At 37.4% G+C, this 9,504-nt stretch overlaps 1 protein-coding gene across 1 annotated transcript; it reads left to right on the forward strand.

Moving 5' to 3' along the window:
- On the forward strand, positions 1–8,071 carry LOC103420515 (ATP-dependent Clp protease proteolytic subunit 3, chloroplastic-like). Its single transcript, XM_029105163.2, has 5 exons — positions 1–443; positions 759–873; positions 5,629–5,804; positions 7,354–7,449; positions 7,532–8,071. The coding sequence occupies exons 1-5, from the start codon at positions 144–146 to the stop codon at positions 7,793–7,795; spliced, it is 951 nt and encodes a 316-aa protein (XP_028960996.1). The 5' UTR covers positions 1–143; the 3' UTR covers positions 7,796–8,071.
- The last annotated feature ends 1,433 nt before the right edge of the window (positions 8,072–9,504 follow it).

Here is a 9,504-nt window from a genome sequence, read left to right on the forward strand (position 1 = left end):
AGTTAAAATAAAATTTCTCTTTCAATTTTCCTTCCGTCCCAATTTTCCCAGAAAAAGAAAGAGAGAGAAAGGAAAAAGAGGGTCAGAGACTCAGAGACAAAGGATAGAGAAAACACACTCACTGAGAGTGAGAGAGGAGATAGATGATGACGTACGCAGCCACAGCTTCAAGGCCGCTGTGTTCTTCACAAACCCAAGTGCCCATTTCGCCAATTGTGAAGGGCACTGCCCTCAACAGCAATGGTATTATCAATTGCCATAGGAGAAGCAATGGCGTCTGTGTGATTAAGGCCATGAAAAGCTCGTCTCCCCCACGACTGACCTTGTCGAGCAATTGGGATTTTCCCTCAGCTACTACTTCAGCTCCAAGGCTGCCCAGATTCGAAGAGCTCGATACCACCAACATGCTTCTCCGTCAAAGAATCATCTTTCTGGGTTCTCAGGTTCTCTTTCTCTCTTAATTTGGGTTTTCTTGCTTCAGCATCGAATATTGTCGACATGGGTTTTGCTGCTACTTGTGAAATTTGGACTCTTTACTGTTTGTTGAAAGTTAAGTAGTTCAAAATTTGGTGGGATTACTCTGTGTGTGTGTGTTTGTGTTTCTTATTTACAAAAGGACTAAACTTGAAAGTTAGAAGTTAGTCATTTGAAGGGATTACTGTGTGTTTGTTTGTGTTTCCTAATTACTAGAAGACTTAACGTATGATTAGGAACGGTTGCTTTATTTATTTTTCTCTTCATTTTCTGCCGGTGGGCAGGTAGATGACATGACAGCGGATTTGATCATAAGCCAACTTCTATTTCTAGATGCCGAGGACCCGAAAAAGGACATTAAATTGTTTATCAATTCGCCCGGTGGTTCTGTTACTGCTGGTATGATTTAAATACATTCGGCATGTTGGATCCTGGCATCTCTCCTCAATTATAGCTTTCTGGTTCTTATATATCCTTGATATTTGAGATAACAAAACATACAAATGAACGACATATTTTTATTACATAATTAGGTAAATCGATTTTCAATTATAATATAACTTGAAGCATTGGCAAATTAAATAGTAAATGAGGAGAACGGCATCATGAAGCGATGCTTTGGTATCAAGTACAAAGGATTGCATGCATATACTGCATTATATTTGCAACATATTGGATGAGGAAATGTTAAAAGGAGAGTACTGGGAGGGTATACAGCCACTAATGTAAAGCAAGTAATATATTTGCAGGGTATACAGCCCAATTTGCAAAATCAATGACCATGCACACACACCCTGGAACTTCCTCAATTGAAATAGCTAAGAAAACTTATGAAATGTGCAATAGCTCAGATTTATACATAATTGGAAATAGACAAATTTAATAAAAACAACAAAGACAAGTAGGTCTACCCTACTTTTAATTATCAAGTTGTCATTGTTGCATTCCAAGAGAAATCAAAGGTACAATTATTGTTTTAACTAGTTTCTCATATACAGAGTAGAGGAAACAAAAAATTAAATAAAAACGAATGGATGATCCAATCACAGAGTCAAAATTTATCTTCAAAAGGCACACAGATATATACATCGGCTTATACTCTTAAGGCACCATATATGGCAGAAAACTTAGGAGAAACAATTGAAACACTTTTCTAGTAGGGAAAAAAATAATAATATACTTTTGCTAGTAGAATAGGAAAAAGAAATCTAAACAATTTCTTGTAGAAAACTCTAAAATCAAAGGAACATAATGCAATCACTTAACGTCTTCATTCTGAAAGTTTAGTGATTCGATAGGTCTTAACAAAAATCAATAATCATTCAGATAGCAATCGCTACTTCTTAACTCTCTTTCATTTTTTTCTCTTCAAATTTTTACGAGTAGAAAAGCTTTGAGCAGATAAAAGAGATAAGATACAACACATGGTGACAGCCAAACCATCGCACATAGTAAAGCTCAATCCAAGATAATAATTGAATTGATCAACAACTACAATTACGTAAAATATACATCAAAGCTTATTGTTCCCACTCTTTGGGTACATTCAAACAAATATATTACTTGCTTTACATTAGTGGCTGTATACCCTCCCAGTACTCTCCTTTTAACATTTCCTCATCCAATATGTTGCAAATATAATGCAGTATATGCATGCAATCCTTTGTACTTGATACCAAAGCATCGCTTCATGATGCCGTTCTCCTCATTTACTATTTAATTTGCCAATGCTTCAAGTTATATTATAATTGAAAATCGATTTACCTAATTATGTAATAAAAATACTTCGATTTTTGAGAAAGCAATCATGGTGGGAGATATTTGTTGTAATATATTTCTTTCCCCCCGATAATACCTCTGCAAACAAGCTATACTAGAGCAAGAATATCTCATATCATCAGGGTTAAAAGCAAGAGTATCCCATATCATGCTTTTTCCCTGTCTTTTCCTTTGGCCTTGTTTTTACCTGCAAGACAAGGAGAAAGAGAGCAATCAGTCAGCACTTGAAATCAAGCTCCCAGCCAGGAACTGACAGCCTGGAACCCCTTACCTGATTACTTACCTGGCATTGCTCTCGAGTACTCATCTTCAACATCTTATGTTGCCAGGGAAGATACCGCATCTGCTTGAGGAACAGATAGGGCAAGTGCGAAGGATACAAGGAAGCATGTGGAGACAAGCGTAACAGCACACGTGCCGATCCATCCATTACTCTGTCAAAAGCAAAAGTATCCCATATCAGCAGGGTCGAACGTACTCTAGATTTGATGGACTTGTTTTGACCCTCAAATTCTTCAGTCGGCCTTATACTTTGGAGGAAACCAGAAAACCCTCCAGCTCAGTTCAAGAATAAGCCTGTGGAAAGTTACTTCTTCAAAAGCAAAAATATCCCATATCATCTCTTCTCATTTTTCTTCTCTTTATCCTTCATGCTGCTGCAAGATGGGGAGAAGGTGAACAATCAGCCGGAGCTCTAATTGCTTACCTTGTCTGTTACCTCTTTCAGCAAATCCCCTAGCTCGGCGACTTGGGGGACTCCTACTACATGGTTTGTATCGCGCTTGACCAAGCCTGAAACTACAAGTAAGCTTCAAGTGAAATTGATACATTACCTTGTGCATCTTCACCAGTTAAAGATACCACCCCTGGATGGAGGAAGAGTACTTCCAGAGAAGCTGCCACATCTACCTATGAGACAGATAAGGCAAGTCAAGATGATACCACACTCCGATACTTAGAAGTTTCGTGATTACGAGATCATTCTCCCACAATATTTCCTAATGTCATTTGTACTCTAATGTCATTTGTACTAAATCATTCACTTGTACTCACTAAAGGAGAGCTTGAACCTATGTACTTGTGTAAACCCTTCACAATTAATGAGAACTCTTCTATTCCGTGGACGTAGCCAATCTGGGTGAACCACGTACATCTTGTGTTTGCTTTCCTATCTCTATCCATTTATATACTTATCCACACTAATGACCGGAGCAATTTAGCGAAGATCACAAAAAGCGACCGTTTTCGCTACCTAGGATCTATCTTACAAGAGAACGGAGAATTACATGGAGATCTCAACCATAGAATACGAGTTGGATGGATGAAGTGTAAGAGTGCATCCAGCATGTTGTGTGACCGTCGTAGGCCACTGAAGCTCAAGGGAAAATTTTATAAGACGGCAATAAGGCCAACGATGTTGTATGGCACAGAATGTTGGGCGGTGAAACATCAACACGTACACAAAATGGGTGTAGCAGAGATGAGGATGCTTCGTGGGATGTGTGGGCACACAAGAAAGGATAAGATTGAGAATGAGGATATCCGAGGTAAAGTAGGAGTAGCCGAAATTGAAGGAAAGATGAGAGAAAATCGGTTCCGGTGATTTGGACATGTGCAAAGAAGGCCGACTGACGCTCCGGTTCGAAGATGTGACTACGGGACAGAGGTTCAGGGCCGAAGGGGTAGAGGAAGACCTAGGAAAACTTTGGAAGAGACTCTAAGAAAAGGCTTAGAGTACTTGGATCTAACGGAGGACATGACACAAAACCGAGCGCAATGGCGTTCTAGGATTCATATAGCCGACCCCACTTAGTGGGAAAATGCTTTGTTATTGTTGTTGGGCAATCTATGAGAACTTCTATAACTTTTTCAACACTTTGAGTCTGTATTATGTATAAACTATGAGAACTTTTATAACTTTTTCAATACTCATTTTGAATAACTTAAAGGTGTCATGCAGTTGTGGAGCCAGAAATTATGTTAAGGAGGGTCAATTTTAAGTGACTATAGAATTATGATAAATTGATCTTATAAATAAAAATTACTTGAGAAATGATCATAATTATCAACTTATTTAGCAAAAAAAATATTCCAAGTTTCCAACCAATGCGAAAAGCAATCATGCCTATGCACCTTCGTGTGAATTCGAACAAAAGTAATTGGATAGAGTAAGATGACATGAAATTAAATACCTTTTATTTGATTAAGAGGCAAAAAATGAAATTATGAAATTAAGTGTTGGACCCTCAACTATGAGCAAATTACATCTGTGAGAAGGTTAACTATAAATATAAAAGCCAAACTACATCAATTAGCACATATAAATACAACATGTCCAAATTGTGAGAAGGGTCATATGACCCTCCTAGGCTTTAACTGGCTCCGCCAGTGATGTGATGGATAATCTTTAGTTTCTACAAAAACACTTAAACAGCACTGATCATGGACGGTGGATAGTTTGTGCAGTGGAATTGATATATTGGTATTATGGTTTAGAACTTTTTAAATCCAATTCTTCCCAGTGTAAACCACCACTCGACAGGCTTTCGAAATCTATAGTTGTCTGAAGTACATAGTAGAAAAGATTTATGTAGGTGAGCAAGGTGTCGTGAGCATTCGGTTTGGTTGGGAATAAGCTAAATTTTGTTTATCAAGTTATAAAAAGATGATAGTAAAACAAGAGCTTGACATGCTAAGGAAATACGAAGAAAACCAAAGATGATTAGCGTGGGGATAGAGTGAGTCTCTTCCTCCAAAGGCATCTTCTATACTCTTATAAAAAACCAATGCGAAGAAGATTAGTGTAATGGACAAAGACAATTAGCTAGGGGAACTAGACTGGCAACAATGAATTAAAAAGGAAACAACAACACAAGAAACCAACAAGTACTAGTATGGGGAGAGACACTCTAAGTTGAGTAGTATGGGGGACAAAGAAGATATGTCTGGTTTGATGTTTGAGTCCTTTTGGTAACACTGAACAAAATTGGAGTGATATATGTTTGCCATTGGGTTTTGTTTTGAGTCCACATGGTTCTTTTATGTTAAAGTCCAACTCTTTATCAATTGTTATGCATTTTGAAATTTGAATGACATAGAGGGCGGGATATTTTTGCAGAAAGGGAAAGAGTAGGGCAGAGTGCTAACTGGGTAATGTCAATGAAAAGATTGAATGAGGTTTGTTGAAAACAAATATAAGTAATTGAAATTTTATTCTATCTATTTCTGCTTTTGGGAAGCAAAATAGCTGTTCTCCCGCTTAGCCATGCCCTCCTTTGTTATTGTTATACAACTTCAGTTGGATTGATTATATTTTCTTTTTAAAGTTCTCTTCCTTTTTCTTTTGTATTCTTACCAACCTGCCCCTCCATGTAGGAATGGGAATATATGATGCAATGAAATTGTGCAAGGCAGATGTTACAACTGTTTGCCTGGGGCTTGCTGCTTCTATGGGGGCCTTTCTTCTTGCTGCTGGCACAAAGGGAAAGAGATTCTGCATGCCCAATGCAAGAGTGATGATCCATCAACCCCTTGGAACTGCCGGGGGAAAAGTAAGTGCTTGTTTTCTGCTTATTGTTGTGGATGTCCATATAAAATTTCTTAAGGTGTTTTTAGTATTGTTTGTTTACCATAGTGTTTTCATTGTTTTTGTAAATATGCTTGTTCACTGATACCAATATCTTTATCCTTGGTTCTATTGCATGTATTTATATTGATGCTGTCGTGTCTTTCTATTAGTAAGTTATAGATTACCATTTATTGTGTATCATGTATTTACAAACTTAGTTCCCCCCAAGCCTGTCTGTCTATGGTTTAAGGCATGGCATATTGGCGCTGTCCTCTGTTTCTGTTACTAAGTTATAGACGACCATTATTGTTTAAGATTGTATTTACAAACTTAGCTCACCCGGCCTGATAGTCTCTGATTCTTTCACAACATTATTGCGACAATTTGACTTTTGGAAGAATCTAAGTTCGCTTTTGATTATAAATTTGACTTATATTTTTCAGTTTATATAGTAATAGAGGATTACCCATTGCACGGGGAACACCATTTTTGAGTTACATAATTTCGATGAACTGTAAAGGATAAATCAAATTAAATTAAAATCTCTCAAGGAGGAGTCAAACAACAAACTCCCTTCCAACTAGATCCCAGAGAAAGATCACTCCAAGATTCTGGCAACTAGCTATTCTCCACTTTCTAGAATTTCCACAATCCATGCCTTCTATATGGTTGGCATTTCTCATGCTGTTGTGGCTTTGATATAGTTTTTAGTAATGTATCATTTGACTAGTAAAGTTCTCGTGCTTGAGAATAAGCTATCAGTTGTTCCTCAACAAGCTCTCTCAGGTTCTGCAGTTCAGAAGGTCAAGTCCTTAATACATGACCTTTTGTTAGATTGTTGTGAGCCTCTGGAATTGTGAGTGGTGAGCCCTCACTTTGCAATCACAGTGATCCAGAACTTTGACTTGGGCAGCCCTGTGGTACTGTGATGAATAGTTTATGATGCTAATTTATTGTCCTAATAAAGGCTGATCACTACCGTCATTAATATCATTTATAAGTAAAATAAGTTGGTTGACTTTCCTCTGCCATAGAAAAGTCTGCAGTGAAGTCATTTAAGGCGATCAACTTCATAGGAAGGTGGAATGATGCAGATATATTCTTAAGATTGTGCACCTCACCAGTTCTATTCAGCCTTGTCACAACAGAAAGGTTGCTCTTTTGTGACTGAAAGGTCATGGGTTCGAGTCGTGGAAATAGCCTCTTTGGAAGGCAAGGGTAAGGCTGCGTACTATTAACGTTCCTCTCACCCCCTGCTCCTCTTTAGCAAAGCAGGGAGCCTTGTTGGCTTGGGGTTGGGGGTGTCCTTTATATTTATAGCAATGGCTAAACATTTTGTACACAACTTTAACATACTGACGCATGCATTTTTATGCGATGGAGGATTTCAATCATCTCCTTTTATCCATTTCTACCTGGCTAGAACACATACATGTTGGTTGAATATGATAGATAGTTCTTTTCGTTTACAAGGCTAATGCATTTGTTGGTGATTCATGATTTTATCCTGCAACTTTTACATGTGAATTCAGGCAACAGAAATGGGTATTCGGATTAGAGAAATGGTGTACCACAAGATTAAATTGAACAAAATATTCTCAAGAATCACGGGGAAGCCTTTGGAGCAGGTCAGGCTTCAAATTAGATTTCTTCCATAGTAAATATTCTGTGAGGGTCTCTTTTCCGTTTTTGAATTCTTTGTTGGTGCAGATTGAAGAGGACACGGACCGTGATAATTTCATGAATCCTTGGGAAGCTAGGGATTATGGGTTGATTGATGTCGTTATCGATGATGGAAAGCCAGGCTTAGTTGCACCCGTTGGAGATTTCACACCTCCACCCAGAACACGAGTCTGGGATCAGTGGAAAGTTGAAGGGAGCAAGAAATCGAGAAAGAGCTTGCCCGCAGAACAAAGGATTTCTGACACTGAAAGAGGGGCCGATAGGTTAAAGGAAGCACCCACTGCTATATGAGGCATTGCGGTAGACTGATCTTCTGCTTTTTTACCTTTGGTTTATTTTGATTATGTTGTACTCCTCACCTCATAATCTTGTAAATCATTTGTCCAAATAGTGAAAGTAGATTATTCAAGATCTGCTCGGAGATTATTCCCCGTCCGTAAGCACACATTTAAATGTTCAACAGAGTTTGCTTCTCCGCTCTTTATCTTTTCGATAGTGTATACTCCTCGTTTGTGGTTGAATTTACAGAACAAATTACAGTTTGACAAGCGGATGAGTTTTTCTTTAGCTCTCTTTTGGTTGAATTCTTTTTAAGTGACTTTAGTGTATGAGTAGTCAGCTTATGATTTGTTGTTAAGTAGTTGTGAGGAGCCGAGCAATAAGGAGCCAAAAGTTCGGCCTCCGGAACTTTACCAACAAGAAGATTGATAGCAAGACCTTTCATGCAACACCAAGACCAAGTTGCACTTGTGCTGCCATATGTGATAACTCAAACGAACCTACAACATGAAAATGCCCGTTCTTCGATCCAACTTACATGGTTGATTACTTTGGAATTTGGGCTTTGAGCTAAAACCTACAAAATATAATGTGAGTAGTGTGTGGTAACTAACTGGTACAATAAGAAATTACATACTTTACATTGGTAACTTGACAAATCCTTGTTTCGATACGAAAACCAAATAACAGCGTTAGGATAAACAAGATTCTAACGCTCCTAATTTAACGTTTGGTACTCCTTTTTTAAGTGCCGATATATAGTGAAACATTCGGTTGCAGGTTACTAATAAGAGAGTGCTAGAATTGCTACCCTAAAAAAATTCTCTCATTAAGTCTTACTTTACATGAATTGTTATTGACATCTCATAAAGGTTGATCACTTGTTTCAAAATTGAAAATTCACAATAGAAAATTTGTGTACGAAAAGAGCAAAATGACTTTTTCAAAGTGCAAACAACAATAGACGGAAAGTAACAAAGTTCAAATTTGCTTGAGTTGTTAAGAGCCTGTTTGGTACTCTACTTGAATCCAACTTTTTAAATTCAGAAACAATTTTCAAGTTTTAGGCCTTAAAAACTTGTTTGGTATGACTATTTTCAAAAACTGAACTCAAGACTAACTCAAAAATATAGTCTATTATCTAAAAACACAAAAAGTGAGTTTTTACAGTTTTTAAACTTAAACTCACTCATTTCTTTCCTTTCCCTCCTCCCCTCTTACTCCAAATCTATCTTTTTTTTTCTTTCTCTCTCCCCCTTCTCTTTTTTTTTTTACTTTTTTCGTCTCTCCTCCAATCTGTTCTCTTTATTCTCTCAGTTCTTTCTCTCACTTCTCTTCCTCTCTATCTCCTCCGATCTTCTTACTTCTTTCTCTTTCATCAAATCATCTCTTACTTTCTTTCCTCCTCTCTCTCCTCTTTCTCTCTCGACCCCCTTTTTATGGATTTTTTTGTCTAGTTTAAGTTGTAAGATTTAAAAATTTTAAATCGCATACCAAAAAAGTTTTTGAGTCTTAAAGAAAATTATTTTCAAAAAAAATTTTTAAAATTTTTTTTCAAATAGGATACCAAACAAGCCCTAAAATTCTCCCCCATCAATCACATTGTCTTCATTGGGCCTTTTTCTTTCATGGTCCAGGCCCGGATCCATTTAAATAATAAAAAGTTAAAAAAAAAAGAAAAAAAAGCTGGATATCAAAATAAAGGCACTGTTCTTGGCGCC

This window comes from Malus domestica, chromosome 07 (assembly GCF_042453785.1).
Source record: "Malus domestica chromosome 07, GDT2T_hap1".
NCBI lineage: Eukaryota > Viridiplantae > Streptophyta > Magnoliopsida > Rosales > Rosaceae > Malus > Malus domestica.